The sequence below is a fragment of the Penaeus chinensis genome, chromosome 27 (genome assembly GCF_019202785.1).
Source record: "Penaeus chinensis breed Huanghai No. 1 chromosome 27, ASM1920278v2, whole genome shotgun sequence".
Lineage (NCBI taxonomy): Eukaryota > Metazoa > Arthropoda > Malacostraca > Decapoda > Penaeidae > Penaeus > Penaeus chinensis.
In genome coordinates, this window is record NC_061845.1 from 19,339,701 (window position 1) to 19,359,700 (window position 20,000).

The window sequence follows — 20,000 nt, forward strand, 5'->3', positions numbered from 1 at the left end:
CACACACAAACACACACACACACACACACACACACACACACACACACACACACACACACACACACACACACACACACACACACACACACACTCATCCAAGCAGAACAAAAGACACTAAAACCTTTCAATAACACATTCACCCCGGATTTATGTTCTGTTCCCTGTAGTTTTTGGCTCAGCTGGCAAGGAGTCTGTAAGTAGGCTCTAGTTACCGATTCTGATTTCCCCATTCCTTGAACTGGCGAGAAAATGTGTTTTTCTTATAGATACCAATACTATTGATACTGTTTTTATTGTTATTGATGTTATGATTATTAAATTGTCATTAAAATATTTTAAACAATGAAATCATACAAAAGCCCCTTTTCTAAAGTGAAGGAAAAGGGTAAACAGGAGAGAATGGTAGTTCTGATAACTGGCTATTTGGTGGTTAAGAACTTGTAGAGCCATCTATGTGAAAATACAATAAAAAAATGTGTTTACAGTGGGCATGGCATTTATTCTTGCCACATGGAGCTAATGGGTTAATAGGTTTTGTTGCTGTCATGGTTGCAGGTGTAAAGATCTATGATGTATCTCTTTTGCCTGTGATTTTGTCAGTCGTGAAGAGTGACTAGTACATGATTTCTTATTTGACATACGTTTCTTCTCTGTGTTACAATTTGTAAATCTTTGCGGATTGCCGTTGTCGTTTCCCTTATTTACTTATTGGTAGTTCAAGCTAGGTCCTTTCAGATCACTACTGACTTCTCCCTCATCTATTTCCTTCTTTAACATTATGAAAGTAAAACACAAAATGAAAAAGAGGCAGAAATAATCATTAAAAACTGCAAATTAATATAAATAACTGGCTACACGCTTAATGCCCCCTTTCTCTGTTGCATTTCTTTGTCTCTTACTATAATCTGCTCAACCGATATCTGACATAGCACCGAAGGAGGACCCCGCTGCAGAAACGGTTATCTTAGGATGCTGTGGGAAGGACGTCACCGGAAGATCGCCAGAGCCCTGCGGACCAGGATGTTCGTCAGAGCAGGTATTACACCGTCCCAGGATGTGGAAGAAGACCCTCTCCCAGGATGCCCGTAGATCCAGCAAAGGACCAGGAACTCGCCAGCGTAGGTACCAGTCACCCCATGATGCTGTGGAAGGGCGCCGCCTGCCTGGACGCCCGCAGATCCAGTCAAACTCCAGGAGCTCATCAGCACAGGTATCGGTCGCCCTGAGATGCCATAGAGGACACCTCCGGCTCGGATGCCTGTAGACCCAGACGAAGATTACAAGGATGTCTGGACAACCACGCAGCCGAGAAGGACCTGCACGAGAGCTGTGAGGACATGTGTTTGGTGAGTACGCCGCTGAGATAGGCCTGGACGAGGACTATGAGAAAGTCTGGACAAATCCGAAGTCAAGGAGGACCTGTGCGAGACCTTCGAGGACATGTGCACGTGGAGGACAGACAGATTTACCAAGGACCAGGACGAAGAAGACAACAAGGATGAGCAGCCATGAAGATACACCACGGACAGTGCATGCGAGAACAAAATGACCAGCACGTCAAGACCAGCCAAGTTGGATCACCCTTGAGGCAAATCTAAGGCGCCGCTAGGGCAAGGCGTCAGTAGGTGGCTGAGCAATATACCGTGTACATAAGCACGATTTGTGTAAGCCATTAGACATAGACCACATGGTTATTTGCCACGAGATTGGAAGTCCAGTAGAGAACCTAAGACTCAGTGAGGACTTAGATGACGAGTTTATCTGACCTTGTTAGACCTCTCAGACGTGCTTCCGCCACCAACGTGACCAGGTCTAACCTCTGGCCTCCTCAGGGCTGGAGGGCTGGACCACGCGACCCCACACTCTTCGCTTAACCAAGACTTGTCTCATGTGTTCCCATCACTGTGCTGTACTCTTCCATAATAAAGAGTCAAGCCGTTTTAACCACTATCACTGACCAGCCAGTCACAATCAATGTAAGAGGTTCTGAACATCTTACACATACACACACACACACACACACACACACACACACACACACACACACACACACACACACACACAAACACACACACACACACACACACTATACTGAGTACATAAGCACAATTTGTGTAAGCCATTAGTCATAGACCATTGACTCAACGAGGACTTAGATGACGAGTTTATCTGACCTTGTTTGACTCCTCTGAACGTATCTAGCGCCCACTGGGCTCAGGTCATTTCACCAGCCTTCTGCCCCCCACAGGGCCGGACCTGCGACCCCCGCACTCAGTGCTTACCCCTTGCCTCGTGTGTTCTATTCACGATGTTGTACTCTTCATAAATAAAGAGTATGTCCATTTTAAACAACTATTACCGGCCTACTAGCCTCTATGAGCCTTTTACAAACACACGCACACACACACGCACACACACACGCACACGCACACGTACACGCACACGCACTTGCACTGGCTCACACACACACACACACACACACACACACACACACACACACACACACACACACACACACACACACACACACACACACACACACACACACACACACACACACCCACACCCACACCCACACCCACACCCACACCCACACCCACACCCACACCCACACCCACACCCACACCCACACCCACACCCACACCCACACCCACACCCACACACCCACACCAACACACACACACACACACACATATATGTATATGTATGTGTGTATATATATGTATATGTATATGTATATATGTATATATAGTTTTATATGTATATATGTATATATGTATATGTATACATATATATAGGTGTATATATATATATGTATTTATATATGTATATATATATATATATATATATATATATATATATATGTATATGTACACATAAAACATGCCTACCCTGTGGGGTTTAGTTCCTTAAGTACAGCCCATTGTGGAAGTGTTAATTTTTATATACATGGCATGTATGTACATCCCATGCCCACTGTGAATTTACTTTATTAACTGTTTTTACACATAGATGGCTCTACTTGTGTTTAGTCACCAATGAGCCAATCATAAGTACTACTTCTCTCACCTGTTTACCTTTTCCTTGATTTTCAAAAATATTTTTTGTTAACTTATATTGCTGTTAATAAAGTCAATAACATTACAGTAATTATAATGACTATAATAAAAATAACACCATCAATATTGAAAGCTAAATAATAAAAAAAAATAAAAAAAAATTTACTGCAAATTCAAGGAAAGGTGAAATCAGGTATGGTCACAAGGTCTACAAATTGACTCCTTTGAGGCAAAGCACTTGCAGAGACATTTCACAATAAAATCTGAAATAAGCACAGCATTTCTCTGGCAACATTGGGTTAAGAATCATGGTAAACACCACAATATTATTTTATTTCTCACCTTTCCCCCTGCACAACGCTGCATCCTTGAAGGTGACTCGGTGTTACTTGTGATGCTAGTCACACTGGACTGTCGTGGCACTAAGGATGTGCTCTGTTAGAAGTTACCTTATATTATATATCAAGGATTAATTTGATAAACAATAAAGAGTATGCCAGTTTCATTTTCTAAATAAAGAATAAAACCAATATAATATCCATCCTTTAACCCATTGGATCCCAATGATGACCATCATTTAATTTATCCTCTTATAGCTGGGCATGCCCTACAGCCATCATGAAAAACCAACTCATCATGACGGGTACAGCAATAGACGGGAAGCGGGAAGTTTTGCTACATGACAGTGGACTCCTCGGCCAAAAGGCTAGATCAGAATGAGAGACCCAGAAATTTCTGGTATCATCATAGTAGGGTTAAAACATTTAGCTGAGGACCAGGTGATGGGAATATGCTATCATGAAAAATTTGGCTAAAGGCTGGGATGATGGGAATGACTTACCACAAATGCACAAAGCTTAGACTAAAAGGGCACTTAGGAAGGTTCTCTTGTATTATTTCCATCTGTCAATGAGTATGTCGAATGTGCCATCTATAAGTCATGGATGTAACAGTTCTGGCTCCAGGGAGGACACTTTTTCCATATGAATAGAACAAAATTATTGTTATTAATACTGCATACAGGATTGTAGTACCTAGAGAGATGATATGGAGTCTATTACTCTCTTGATATCAAATGTAGATGTTAGAAAATAAAAAAATGAAAAAAAAAATAAATAAATAAATACTTATGTGGAAAGAGATAATAACTTTGCAAAGGGAAGGCAAGGAATCTTGACACCGCACTAAAGTGTTTGTGTAGGCCTGGACTGCAAGCCACACACCCCCGTGAGTTGCCTCTCTAGTAAGCCTACTGCTGGATTTTGGGCCAAGTGCTGAAACTAAGGCAGCAGGATCCAATGGATTAATGATACATATATTCAAAATAACATATCCCAAGATGTTTTATATACAACTATCAACATAATGTGAACTTGCAACTTTTGTAAATAGAGCATTTATAAAAAGGGCATGTATATTCACAATATCAATCATGTAGCAAAAAAATAAAGAACTTTTATTAAGGTTTGCTGTAAATAAATGGTAGAGAATTACACAGTTCAAAATAATTTCTTCACCTGATAATACACTGTATAAGAAAATTACTTAAACAATAAAACAAGCACATACTTCAGTGCTGATGTTTGTCACACAACTACTAGCAATATGCTATAAAAGATTAATGCTCATACTACATGAAGACCAGCAAACTCTACAAGCATTTATTTGGATAATGTAGTACAAGTATGGTTAAAGTCTTATTGATCACATGCAAAAACCTATTGAAATCTCAATAAAATTCATAGTGTTACAAAAGCAAGGTATCTAGCATTTATCTGCAGGTTCACCCAAAAAAAAAGGGAGAGAAAAAATAAAATACAGGGAAGGAGTTCACTATTTCCTATTCTAGGAGCAAAGAACTGGCTTTTGTCTTATCATGTGGAAAGTGGTTCATGGTATCTACCAAGTTATTTCCAATTTCATGTTTTAACTTGCCCTATACAAAATGAGAAAGTAACAATAATAATACTCTTTTGCTTTAACATTTTGAAAATTTAATGTCAATAACTGAAAAAATAGAAATGCAAATCAAGTTAATATCAACATCAACAGTAAATTCACTCACTGAACTACTGTTTATGGTGTTAATGTCAAATCCAATCCTGCTGCCAAGCTTAATTATTCCTGGCTAAAATATCTGATTTATCAGTTACTCTTAGAATTTGCCAACAACAACAACAAATTAGAAATTCATCATCACAAGAGCTGCAACAGTAAAGACAAAATTTGATTCTGATCTAATAAGTATTTTAAAGTCTAATTTACAGATAAATTTTACATCTGTAAGAGATGTCTGCCACATCACTCTTGCTGCAGAAAAGGGATATATAATCATGTTCAGAGCTTCACTGTTTGAACTCTTGTAGTTTTGTGTGAGTCCTGGTAACACTCAAAACAGCACCACCTACACTGCTTTGTGGATAGGTTTACCTCAAAGACAAGTGAAAAGAGTTGCTGCCCTTCAAGCAGACAAAATACAAGAACAGCCAAGGTACACCTAGCTGGAGTATTCCTGAGACGAGGAAGAGAATGATCAAAATAGGTCTTCCTAACATATTAATATTGATAATGATTGCATCATCAATGACCATATAGTAATTACTGTACAAAAGCAATCTTTATCCACAATAAAATGGCTATATTACTAATAAGTGTACAGAACAAGGAGAAGTTTCTATAAAACCAAATATACTGACAATGTAGAGCATATGGTTTGTAAAGTACTAATGAAATCTACAAAAGATGATAGATCTCATTTCTGTGTCATGTTAAGGTAAAAGAAAAAAAGGAAAAACTCTTTACCTCAATATAATGCAAGAAAAGTACTAAATGAGACCATCATCATGGGACCTGCAGATAACCTCACCCAAGATACCTTGCTGTGGATAGAGATGGTCGACAGGGGAAGTTTTGGAAGGCTCTTGGACCGCTGGATAGGCCATGTCTGAAGGTGGGAGGGTTTCGGAGGAAGGCTAGGTTTGGCAACATCATCTTCCTCCCTGGTAAATCCTGAAGCTGATGCCGTGGGGACTGGTAACTGAACTTCGATGCACTGCTGATCACTAGTTCGTGAGAAAGGCTGAAGCTGGCAATATAATGTGGATCTGAATGCTTCTGAAGAACCAGTACCAACATGCAAAGAATGGGAGGAAGCTCTACGTCGGAAGTCAACATCTAAGCCTTCAGAGGAGTCACGAATGTGTGGGGGATCACCATCTCTATCACACGATTCACTGAAACTATGGAGACTCGATAGCTCTGTACATGAAGTTCCACTTGTTCCACTTGACTCCTGAGAATTATTTGACTGTATCTTGGGTGTGGTAAGTCTGAATTGGGGTAATGTCAGCTGATTTGTCTGCACCTCAGAGAATGTATTTTCCCTTTGACTTGCCAGTCTTGGTATTACTGTTACCTGAGAGACTTGTGATGCTTGGGACTCAAAACTTCGGTCACGAGAGATGCTGACTGAACTCTGAGGGCTGAGGTGTGTTGAGGATATCTTCTGCTTTGGTCTTACTGACTGTGCCTGTGGCTTAGGTTCTTCACTTTCAGCAGCTTCATGACTCATACCTGGTACAGATCTACACATCTTGGTTAGCGAATAGACATTACCAAAATTTGTCTGTGTAGCTGCTGACCTAGCAGCTGGTCTGGTCAGAGCCCCCACTCTTCGGGTGTGATATGAAGGCTTCAAGAATTTGGGCTTTGGAGGTACTTCAGGCTTCTTTTCACCACAAAACCTCAAATAATCTCTTTTAGATTTTTCTAGCTGTAACACCTTTGGGCAAACACTAGCCTTCATCCACCAGTGGGCATATAATCCCGACCGAAAAACTGATTCATCATTAGTGGACTCCGAAAATGTTGTGCATAACAGGTCTTGTGCTGATGTTGAGTGATGCAAAGTGACTGAGTCTGGAAGGGAGGAAAATGAATCCATTGAATATGTCACAGGGGCAGAGGTGCGAGGTGTCATCATGGGTGAGAGGAGGAGGCTGTCACTGTCCATGCCACAGTCTGGAGTGATGGGACGTATCTGGCAAGAAGATATGCTTCTTGGAGATTTAATGCTGGAAAACTGGGAAGAATGGGAGCAGCGAGATATGCTAGATCCTCGCCCTAACCCTGGAGTTTCGCTTCTCAATGGACAGCATTCCAAGTGGTGTAAAACATCTGCAAGGCCAGAGTCTGAGGACCTGTGGCTGTGTGATTCACAGCTGCAGACTTTGGCAGGATTTTCCACATTGTGCACAAACTGGACAAAATGACTTGCATAAGTATGTGAATCTTTGGGCTCTTGTACTGAGGGTACTCTCTGGAGCAGGTTTGGCTCACTGCGAGACAAAGACAAGGCCAAGGACTTCTGATTTCTCTGATTTTCATAATAATCACTCTTGTCATCACCCATTTCATCACCACTGCATGATGACATGTAATAAGCCACATCTGGTTTGATTTTAAATGGAAACTGTTTTAATGGTTCTTCTCTCTTGATCTCAAAAACTGGTGCATCCTCAGAAGATAATGAACCTCCATATATGGTTCTGTTGCAAATATTAGGAGTGCTTTCTGAAAGCTCATCATCTGATTCACCAGGAACCAAATTGGGTAAGATTATTGGGGTAGCTGGAATATTAAGTGTTGATGAATGAAGTGCATTATTAGCAGTGAACTTTGCTTCCTCTGTCTCAGCAATTAGAGTCCCTGCAATAAGAGGGATGGACTTGGATGTGATGCCTGTGTGAGTGTGAGGGTAAGTAAGATGTTCTGCAGGAGAATATATGTTACCACTAACAAAACACTGTGGGTAACTCTGTGAGGATGACAGGATCTTGCTATCAAGAATTTCTTTTTGCAGAGAATGTTTAAAGTTTTGATCCTCATATTCCCTTTCATCACCCTCATACGACACCTCTGAAACTGCGAGTGGGGCAATACCTTGGGCAATACTGTAATAAGGACCTTCACAGGAAGAACTTTTATCCATTTTTGAGCATGATTCGAACTCTTCAAAGGCAGTGCTGAATGGTTTTGTGTAAGTGAAGCGCTGAGCTGACCCTTGGCCATAATCACCTTCCATCTGTGGGGATCCAAGACTAGAATCATCAGGATTGTAATATCTGACATAACCATAAGGGTTGCTGCCATCTGTAGATACACCAGATTCTCCGGAGCTTGAAATGGAACTGTTATTAAATCTTTTGTCAATGCCACTCTGCTGGTACCTCCACCTTTGAAGGTTGCTTGAGGTAGTACTAGAAATGGCAGAGCTCTTGACCTGTGGGTATTCCTTTTTCTTTGGCATTGGTGAGAAGATACTTGCTTTGATTCTTGGATCTTCCCCTACCCAATACCCGTCATCACTAGAGGAGCCACTTGTGGTGGACTCTACATCAGAACATTGGTCATTTTTTAATTTTAAAGTGCTGGGTTCATCATCAGAGTCATCACTAGATAAACCCCCTGTCATAATTGAGCACTCTGTTCTGTGTCTCCGCAACTGGACCTGATGCAAAACATCTTCATCTTCTTTATCACCAGCTAATGTTCTTAATAATTTTTTTGTTATGATCTTTCTTCTATACAAATTACTGAAGTATTTTGTAAGGATGGCATATGGTCGGCTAATATAAAAGGTTTCATTGGGGATAGATGTTACATTTAATTGTGAGACTGTGAGGGAAGGACTAATGAAAATATTTTTTGTTCTTGATGCTTTACACTGACAAAATTTATCTTGCAGAGAGGAGGAAGTATAGGGGTTATCAGTACCACCACCAATCACTTCAACACCTGTGAAACACTCATCATCAGATGGGTTCCACATTAAGCCACAAGACATGCATGAATGGAACTCGGATATATTAGGCTGGACATTACATCTGTAACTATTAGATGATACACTTACATGGGCTGGGGGTACAGGGGGAGAGGTTAACGAGGATTTGTGAGGGGTGAAGTTGGAGGCTCTAGCCATACGGCACTGTTGGGTGAGGGTATCAACCCAGAGGTGCTGGTCTTCCTTGGTCTGGCAGACGGCAACAATCCGGTCTGCGATTGGACCTGCCAATGCAAAACTCCTATTAATGAGGGAGAAGTAAAATTACTTGAATATAAGGATTGCCATACTAAAAGAATAAGAAAAACAGGAATGCAGTAAAGATAATTAACCCATTGGTCCCTGATACATGTATTGTCCACTATAGTTTTATTGTGTCAATTATGTTTACACATAAGTCAACTACTAGGGCTACTTGACCTCACCTGTGTACCCCATTGTGAGTGTTTGGTTGGAAAAAATATATTAATTTTTAATGCTACCACTATCATTATCAGTGGAGTTTATTAGCATTATCGACACTATAATCATCATAACATAATAATAATTTACATATATTTTTTATTCAAGGAACAGGGTGAGATTAGGTAAGCCTAGTAACTAACTTCTTTATAATAAAGCACATGTGGAGGTAAAATTAATAAATCAAAACCATAATAAGCATGATATATATATATATATATATATATAGGCCATCCTGTAATTCACATATCAAGTTAAATCAAAATGGACAATAAATGCAAACATAATAAAGGATTTATTTTCCAACCAGTATTAACCCACTGGATCTGGTTGGATCACAGCAATCATATCACCAAAAATCTGGATATTAGGCATACAGCTTATAGTCAGATTTTTCGCTGACAGCATATTCACATCACCCGCCCCTTGACCTGGATTTTTTCATGAAATGATGGTCACATCACCCGGATCCAAGGGGTTAACAAATGTTACAGTACATTCTTGGATGACTTCTATAATATAATAAAAGATTAATCACAAGAAACAGTCTTCAGATCTTAATATCTAGGGCACAGACGCATACACAAGGCATACACACGCACGCACGCACACGTACACACGTACACACGTATACACACACACACGCACACACGCACAAGTACACATGCAAATGCACATGCACGCACACGTACACACACACGCACACACACACGCACACACACACACACACACACACACACATACACACACACACACACACACACACACACACACACACACACACACACACACACACACACACACACACACACACACACACACACACACACACACACACATACACACATACACACACACATACACACATACACACACACACACACACACACACACACACACGTGTGCGTGCAGGCTGTCAAAATAAAGTGCGGTGCTTAGACGCTGCTAACCATCCCCCTCAATGGTTTATACATTCAGCGGTTTGTATGTAAAACAACTTTATTGAACACCTGGCATCTCCCCATAATTAATGCCCAGCCTTTGAATTTATAAGAAAAAATTATTCTATTCCTGAGGTAGTAACTATTACCAATTCCTGTCTAAAAATGAATATTTAGTCTTATCACCTATAAATGGCAGAAAGGAACTGGCCATCCTACCGCATCATCCCACGGCTTAGTAAGCATGTTTCTTTGGGAACATGTCCCCTACATTCACATGGACATGGGATCAACTTTGACTTTAAGCTATAAATGATTCAATCAGTTACTCATATTGTTGTGTCTTCATATATAAATGAATATACTTCCTTGAAAATCATACCCTTCCAGTTCACACACCCTTTCCCATCATCTGGAGACTGGGGATGTTCAGTTCTCCATCTAGTCTAAGTAGGTGTCTATAATTCACAATATTGTAAATATATGTTATATTCATGGTATGATTATTTGATTATAGAAAATTTAAACTGGAATAATCATCCTGTACTATACTCTTTTCTTAATACATCATTATTTTTTAAATTGTATTACTAGTTTAGTTGTATGCTTTAATACATATGCCCCAGGGTAAGTGATATGTGAGCATGAGGGTACCTTATAAAGATCAGCACAATATGTAATACATGCATCATAGCATCATAGTAATGTGACATGAGTGACCCATCCTCTGTGGTCAAAACTAAATCAGCCGTGATGAGAAAAGCACATCATCCAGATCATGATCAAGTCAACCATGACATGAGCTATGCCTCACCTGTTCTTTAATCCCTTGGGTGACTATCATTTCATGAAAAATACTGGCTGAGTACCAGGGAGCAGTAACATGCTGTCATGGAAAAATTTGGCTTAGTTCCACTTTGATAGATATATGCCATCATGAAAAATTTGGTTGCTGGCTGGGGTGACAGGAATGACTAGCCACAAGTGCCCAAATATCTTGGAAGGTAATTATACTCAGTAGCCATTCAGGAAGGTGCTCTAACATTATTTCCATCAGTAAACAAGTGTGGAAAGTACCATCTGTGAGTCAAGAGTGGAAGAGAGCTGGCTCTAGGGAGGACACTATTTCTGCTTACTGTGTCCTGCAGTGCAGATTGTATTACAGAAAATTGAATATTAACCCTATGCCGATCGGTATCAAAAATCTATGAGCATCATATACTCTGGTGATTTCTAGCAACGTCCAGACACTGAGTGTGGGAGTCCGCTATGCGTAGCGGAACTTCCTACTCCACGCACTCTAGAGTGCCGCCGCGCATACAGCCATACCCTGCAGACTAAGCGGAATGTTATGACACTTGTACACGTGATCCGTTAGTAATAGGTTCAGAAAAAAAAAACCATATCAAATAACAAATATAGACCTTGGAAAATCTAAAAATACAAACAAAAAACACAGTTATCAACATTGTAAAAGGGGGGGCACACAAGTGTTCGTGTGGGCCTGGCCTACAAGCCACACATGTATGTTTGTCTCCTGGGTGACCTTATACCTTAACTAGCATCTATGGAACTGAGACATACATTGTCACGACTATATTGACAGAAAACTGACTATGTGGCTGGTGAATGCCTTACAGCTGTATGTTAATAAATCCAGTCACTTGGTTGTAATTTGCACTGGTGCTATACAAATTAATGGCACCAATCAAAAGCAAATACATTCACTTGGCTTATGTACTCTTTTACATTCTAAGATTTTTACATAAGAGTAATCTCACCTGAGACCTCAAAGGCATTTTTGTAATGCTCTCCATCTTCTAGTTTGGTGACTTGGATACTGCTTAATGGATAATTTCCCTGTGAAAAATTAATGGCTATTATTAAGACACAGACTGGTAACCGACACTTTTATAAAAAAAAAAAATAATAATAAAAAAATAAAAATAAAAATATTAACCCCTTACTGACGAGTTAAGAAAATTTTAAAAACTCTACACTCTGGAGATTAATGGCAATGAGCTGACTTTGAGCGCAGGAGTTCGCTACATCAAGCTGCATCCCTGCAGCGTACAGCCGCACTGCACAGATAGAGCAGTTTCTTATGAAGCCTCAGCGTGTGGCACGTCAGTATGGGGTTAAATGATGTCTTGTTAATGCTTTCTTACTTTCATATGTTTCAAAAACATTGCATTAAATCAAAAAAAATAAAGTAAAATGAGATGTTAATGGTGATAAGAACTCTTAATAAAATCAGATGAGATATAAATCCCTTAAAATACATAAAATTCTCACTACATCTTACCTCAAAGATAAAGGCACTCATTCTGGGTGAGACAGACAACATAACCAGTGTTGCTGGAAACAGAACTAAGTATCGATCACGGTGGTCCGGTAGGAGGGCAACCGACCCCATCCTTACCACTTCTCCTAGAGTCCCCAGGGAATCGCCACCCTCCCATCCGTGGACCCTCCCAGTGACCACTTCTAGCTCCAGCTCCTTCTGCCGTCTAATAGCCCCACAAGTGGACTGTGGATATAAGAAGATAATTTGTATATCCACCTACCTCTCTGTAATATAATGGTCACAAGCTATTTTGTGAAAATATGAATCTTTATCATCAATATCTTTTATAATGGTTCTTTAAATGTTTATCAAATCAAGAGGAAAAAAAAAATCATTGATTAATCAATTGAAGTAAAATAAATAAATCATTTCATTAACTGAAATAAAAATGTTTCACATCTCCTGTACCGCCAACTCCTTGTAAACATGGGATGATCTCTGGGTGTCTCCTCTGTCAGGATGCCCTTCATCTAGGTGCCGTTCATACTCCTGCAGCATCCCAGCATACTTGTCTAACCGTCTGAAGGGCTTACTCAGTGCTGTTGTCAATACCATGATTCCTGGTTTAAATGCACCTTGACATTCCATAAAACTATTTAGTTCATCTCTGAAAAATCAAAATAGATGTGGCAATAATAATTGAAGTTATATATCTTATATGTAGCAATGTAATAATTTCACTTCTACAGTTTAGTATTATAGACTTTAACCTTCTCTAGCCCTCCTACTTGGAATACAATTTCTTCACTCAACCTGAAATTTCAAATTTCACTCCAGTACAGTTACCTGAGATCATGTAATATATTTTCAGTAATAAATGAAAATGTTCCAGCCATGTAGGGTCCCTATTCCCAAACTGTAAGTACAATTCCAGCAGAAGCCATGGCCCTCAACCTGCACTCAACACACAATACACATACTAACGAGTTTCGGTCATGCCACGTCCAGCGGCCCCATCTTCACTGGTAACCACAGGAACATCTCATCACATGGCATTCTCATTGCACCACTGAAACAGGCTCAAGCTCCTGACACCAGATTATGACATTTTGAGGTCCCTTCTAAGTCTTCTGCACCAGTTTACCTCAAATAAAAGGCCTTAAAGAAGGGCCCTCAATCTCCACCACCTCATCCTCAGCCCCGGGGACATGGGGTCTCTTGGGGGCTCACATATACCTTCAGTAATAAACTCAACAAGCCAACACCCCTTTCACTCGCCTACACTAAGGTGACTCTCTCTGGCAAGTACTGATCAAGAAACTCTCTCACTGATATTTGATGGCAGCAGTGTTCAAGAACTTATTGTTGATCCATGCCTATTGTTGTTCCATTCTATCTGCTGACAAGGTACTCCTTTCGAAGGGCCTCCTCGCCTCCCTTAACACTCAACCATCAGTACCAAGTTCTCCTCTGATCCATACCTACCAGCATTATGTCTGCCCTACTACTTGTGCTGACCACTCACGCCTGTGCTACTGACAAAGTTGCTGACAATATGTTCCTACACTTTCGCCAACCCAGCCCACCTGCCTTGCCAATTCTTTACGAACCCTTGTCAGCACAACCAGGGAGATGCCATTCTAATCAACAACACAAATACTTCCTACCTACTATTAACCCCTTCACGCCGGGTCACGCCTAGTCCCGTACCCCATGCGGACCCGTCCCGCCGGGGACGCACATGTCCGTGATTTCTTTGTTTGAGGGAGAGAGCGAGAGACAGTGACGTCATGCTACGTGACATTTCCGCTGCGTACCTCACGTGACAATATCATGGGATTTTCTGGAACCTTGCTGCGCATACCTCACGTGACCTATCACGTGACTTTCTGGATCCCTCCGGGGCACAAGGATCTTCAGGAACCTTCTGGAACCTTCCCACACATACCTCACATGACCTATCACATGACTTTCTGGACCCCTCCGGGGCACAAGGATTGGCAATATCTTCGATTGGCAATTTGGCCCCTACGGGGCTGAAGGATTGGCAATAGAGATAGTTTACCTGTACTTCACGGGACAAGTCACGTGACTCACGTGACCTGAAATCAATGATCTGATTGGCCTAAACTCTGTGGAAAATCGTATGAAAGGCCATGCAGAGGTCAAGGTAATCACTCGCCAGCTCAAGACCTTTTCTTGAAAATGTCTCGAATGCTTTCTACTCGCCGCTCCCGCAAGCTGAAGAATTCCCCTGGAGTCTTTGCCTTGTCTTTCGATGAGGAGACAGTGGACGATCTCCAACTGTCCACTTCCAGAGGATATCCTCGCTTGCGGAATGCCCCAGAACCGCTCCTCTATCTGTACTCATCCGCCGACGAAGTCGATGATGAGGGCTCAGATGAGGACTACACACCTCCTCTGATACTCTCAAGGACAAGTAGTTTCTTTGACTTGTGAAAATACCTGCCTCTTTGGACATATACTGCTTTGTTTCTGCATATCATAACTTTTTTACATAGAACTCATGTTTTCTTCGTATTTTTACAGAAGTTGAAATCTCCGGCCAGTTCAACGGTGACAACTCGGAATGGGAGGAATCAGACTCCGACTCCGGAGACTCTGCCGTGGGGGACAGCTCGTATGTAGATTACGACTATGTCCCACTGGTGGATACCTCCTTGGACTCGGATGAGCCCCTCATGGAATACGCAAGGCGAAAGTGGGAGCACAACGCTCCCGGAACCCTTTCTTTTGCTTGGGCAAAGAAGGAGAACTTTGTCAGGCGTCACTACTTCAAGGGGACACCAGGTGTGCACGCCTTGATGAATCATCTGGCCCGATGGAGATATTCAGCAGCCTCTTCCCAGAGGAGTTGTTTCAAACAATTGTGGACGAGACGAATCGGTAAGCAACTTACTTGTTGTTTTTGTGCTCTGCCTTGAAATCTTCTACATGTCCTTTTTTGGAACACCTGTTTTACAATCTACAGTCTTTTTTCCTTCCAACTGCAGGTACACTCGACAGAACCCGCGAACCCCTTCATCCCACATGAAGGGGTGGGAGGACACAACGGTGCAGGAGGTATGCTCATATGTCGGCCTTAGGTTCCTAATGGAACTTCAGGTGAAGTGGAGCCAGAGGGACATTTGGTCGACGGACCAATTGATGTGCTTGTCGGTGTTCGCCAAGACCAGGGACCGCTTTGACAACCTTACCTCCGCCCTCCACTTTGCTAACAACGAAGGGGAGCACAGCGTAGAGGACCGGTTGTGGAAGCTGCGCTCTGTGATTGACGTCTTGGACTTGATGTACCGTTCCGTCTTTGTCCCCAATTAGAACGTGACCATCGATGAGAGCTTGTGGGCCTTCAAGGGGAGGCATCAGGCCCTTCAGTACAACCCTAGTAAGAGAGCTAGGAGGGGCCTGAAGGTCTACAAGCTGTGTTCATCCGACAGTCCAGAAGCATGGTATACGGTGGCCTTCAAAATTTACATGGGGCAGGATCTCGGCAAGTTTCCGGCGAGCATGAAGGCCGAGCTGCTCAACAAGGGGTATCAGTTGCACACGGACAACTGGTAGTCCTCCCCGACTCTCTTCCACTATCTGCAGGCCCAGAAGACCACCGCCGTTGGCACAGTACGTGTCAACAGGCGGGGTATGCCCTTGGACCTGCAGACAAGTCGGGGACACATTGACTTCCAGAGTAGCAACACCGGAATGCTTTGCCTGCAGTGGTTAGACAAGCGTCCTGTGACAAAGCTATCCACTGCCCACACATCAAAGGTCGTTACCCTGCCTCCCAACCCCTGAGGGGTGGATAGGTCGAAGCCCGGGGTCGTTGTCAGTTACAACAATGGCATGAAGGGCGTTGACCTCTCGGATCAGCTGGCGCAGTCATATCCAGCCACCAAGAAGACCATAAAGTGGTATAAAAAGGTATTTTTTTACCTGCTGGATATGACCACCATCAATGCCTCAATGGAAGTTCTGTACGGAACTAGTTCGGGAATTGCTGCAGCGAGGTAAGCATCTGACTTTTTATTTCTTGTGTTCTGATTTGAAATTATTGTGATTTTCATTCTAGAGTCCATTTTTGAAAATGTAATTTACAATGTTCTTTTATCTTGCATTTACAGGTGGCCGACCTGGCTCCTTCCAGCGGAACCCTCCTCAGAACGAACCTGAGGAGGATCCCCAGCAGGCACACATGACACCCCCTTCCGGAGGTGGCGGAGATGTGCTCTCTGCTGGAGGAACAACCGGCGCAGGAAGGAGACCAGAGTCATGTGTGCCCACTGCAGCGTTTCCCTATGTCCGGCATCCTGCTTCCAGGCATACCATGCCTAAAACTACTTTTTTGTAGTTGTAAATAGTTTTGTACATAGTTTATATGTTTATTTTTTCCAATTTAAAAAAAAAAAAAAAAAATTGACTTTACCACTGCTTTTCTGTGCTCTCGCCAAAACACCCTATTTACTTTACACACTCACATTGGTCGAACACTCCTAAAATGGAGTATATACTACAGTATGAGACAATAAAATCCTTCATATGACATATTATATGGCTACAGTAAATCTGCAAACTTTCATATGTTTTTAGAGTGAAAAAAAACGGAGGTTGCAGTTATACGCAAACCAGCCGCCCGAGCGCGCTGAAACTTCTGTGGGATGGTGAGACGGGTAGTACGAGTTGAGCACGCGTCCCGGCGGGAGAGCTAGCCGCTTGTTTTTGTTCCCCGGAACAGCAGGTGCAGAGCTTTTTTCTGACCCGTCCGCATTGGGTTAAAAGTACATGTGCCTGTTATTGCCAGATTAACTATTGCCCTCCCTATACCCACCCACACCTTATATAAGAGTTGCCTTCCTTCAAATCAAAGTACAAGCCACTTAATGAACACACACTACTGAGTCTACATTACAAAACTTCTTGATATCTACATTGTTTTACACCAGAACAAACAGATGGAGTCATAAACTCAGATCAGACCTAAGTGACACACACCCTCACCTTAAACCTCATTCCCCTGCCCTAAATATTCCTTACTTGATATATTGTGTTATTAATGTTTTTTTCTGTCTATTATCATTTTGTCCTCACATTGCATTGTTTAGTAAATCTCATTTTCACACAAAACTAATAATTCTGTTCAAGCTTATTAATTATTGTCATGTTCTATTGTTCCTGAGTATATTATTGTTTATTGTTGGCAAATGCAAAACATTGTCTACTTTTTTTCTATATATGGTATGCCTATTAGAAATTATTTCATTACTAATTTAGTAATCAGTTATATTCTGTGAATACATATATATCATGGGGTTCTTTGCAATATTACTATTTTTCTTATGCTGCCCAGCACTAATTGTTTGCTTATTCACACATACATCCGAGTACCTGCTCTAAACATTAACCCACCTACTTGACCCCTCTATGTGAAATTCACTCTTAGGATTAGATATTGTACCATCCCTATGACTTATACCTGGACCCTAATGGCTTTCATGATGTCATCTCGAGCTTCGATATCTTGTCCCCAGTTACGCTGGAATTTGTGATTGTTTATTTTTAAGGTTTGGTGAATATGTAACATATAACTAACTGATGGTAGTCTCCCCAGTTGTAAATAAAGGCAACACATTGCAAACACTTTATATAAGTTTGCATAGTTCTTATCATCACAAATTAATTTTAAGCCCAGACCATGGCCATAAACAAAGGAATTTAACACCTGCTGCACTGAGAAATTATGCGCACTTACACTTACACGACTGATGTGCCCGAGATGTGCAAGGTTAGAATTAAGTTCAGGCCCGGCTGCCTGTGTTTGAAACATATATAATTGCATGTTTAGCCTGGAGATATGGAATTTTTGTTCAATTAATTTTTCTCTCTGCAATATGATGGTACTCTACTGAACTTGCTAATCCTGACAAATCCAAACTAATGAACACCTTCTCACTTGACACTCTACCCTTCATGTGACGAACTGTTCTTATTATGCTCTCATTTTCTGGCATCTTAGTAAGGTGAGTGACAAACATATCATCCTCCTCCTTAGCCTTTTTACTGACCTGGTACACTTATATTTCAGCCTCTGAAGACCATGTGACCCTCCTTGCTACTGAATGTTCTATGTTAGTGTGAAACCTCCACACTCACTCACTCTCTCACTCACTCACTCACTCACTCACTCACTCACTCACTCACTCACTCACTCACTCACTCACTCACTCACTCACTCACTCACTCACTCACTCACTCACACACTCACTCACACACACAATATAATGATGATTTTATCATAACAATAATAATGTTAATAACAATAAAGCTCACAAAGCATGTGCACTATCATTATTTACAGTTCCAGTCATAAAAAAGTATCCTCTAAAAAGTTGGGGGGATGTGTCAATGCTGTGATTTAATAGGATGTAATCAATGCACAACTAATTGCTACCATTGCATGCTACTTTACCACTTCACTGATAAATTCTGGTACTGCTCTTGTGTTTGCATGTTTGACCCTTTCTACTCCTGGCACATAGGGGGAGGTTGGAACCTACAGAACCTGTAGGTTATAAAGTATAAATGGCTTTTCTTCCTTTAAGTGGTATGCTGCAGCACGACAACAAAATGTCTCCTCTTCCTCAAACATGAAAGAAATCAACAGCTTGGTTGGTACGCTACAAACATTTTGTAGAAGCTGTTAATTGGTATGCTACTAAAGCTCACTTTGCAGCTCGATTGGTCAACAGATCCCTCTGGTCCAAGGTGGCTACCATTTGTGGAAAATGATAGAGACTGAATTGCTCAAGCAGCATATTCATGTATATTACAATGATGCATGCATTACTTTTTATGTTGTTCTATATAAGGAACCCTATGATTGACAAATTATAGCACTCTCTTGCTGATGATGTGAACATGTAAGTGTACATGTAAGTAACCTTCACTCTTGTTTATGAGATCTGGTTCCTCGTGTTAACAACTTACATTGTCTTTTGGCAATCTGCCAGTGTAGCTGTCATGAAGTATGACACAGAAAAGGGAAGTACTGAAGCCATGGTGAAAGAAGCCATGTATATCACTGCATACAATCTCATATTTTATAAAAGTATTATTTGCAGAAATGAGTGAATTTTCAAAAATGTTATCTTTCAATAAGAGCACATTCAATCTTGCACATAAAGTGTAACATACCTTATCTATGGAAATGGACTCTAAAGTACATAATCAGGCAACTGAAGATTCGATCTAGCACCTAAAATGCATATCATGCAGCTCTGAATATGAAAATATATTAAAATCATGTTTTGCATACAACTAATATAAATAAAAATCACATCACTTTGCTGGTGCAGCATGGTGAGTGCTATGCATCTGAAAAAGGCCCCGGAGATGGC

The 20,000-nt window shown here is 41.2% G+C and overlaps 1 protein-coding gene across 4 annotated transcripts in view; it reads right to left on the minus strand.

Moving 5' to 3' along the window:
- The window catches only part of LOC125039261 (rho guanine nucleotide exchange factor 7-like), an 81,886-nt gene that overhangs the window by 30,309 nt on the left and 31,577 nt on the right, over window positions 1-20,000 (minus strand). For 3 of the 4 annotated variants that reach the window (XM_047633095.1, XM_047633096.1, XM_047633097.1), the window contains 5 exons: window positions 13,060-13,258; window positions 12,610-12,834; window positions 12,086-12,164; window positions 8,971-9,125; window positions 3,402-3,494 (listed from right to left, as the gene is read on the minus strand). In XM_047633095.1, coding sequence (XP_047489051.1) covers window positions 3,402-3,494; window positions 8,971-9,125; window positions 12,086-12,164; window positions 12,610-12,834; window positions 13,060-13,258 — 751 coding nt within the window. The remainder of the gene's footprint in view (window positions 1-3,401; window positions 3,495-8,970; window positions 9,126-12,085; window positions 12,165-12,609; window positions 12,835-13,059; window positions 13,259-20,000) is intronic. The other variant, XM_047633098.1, reaches the window with a different exon arrangement.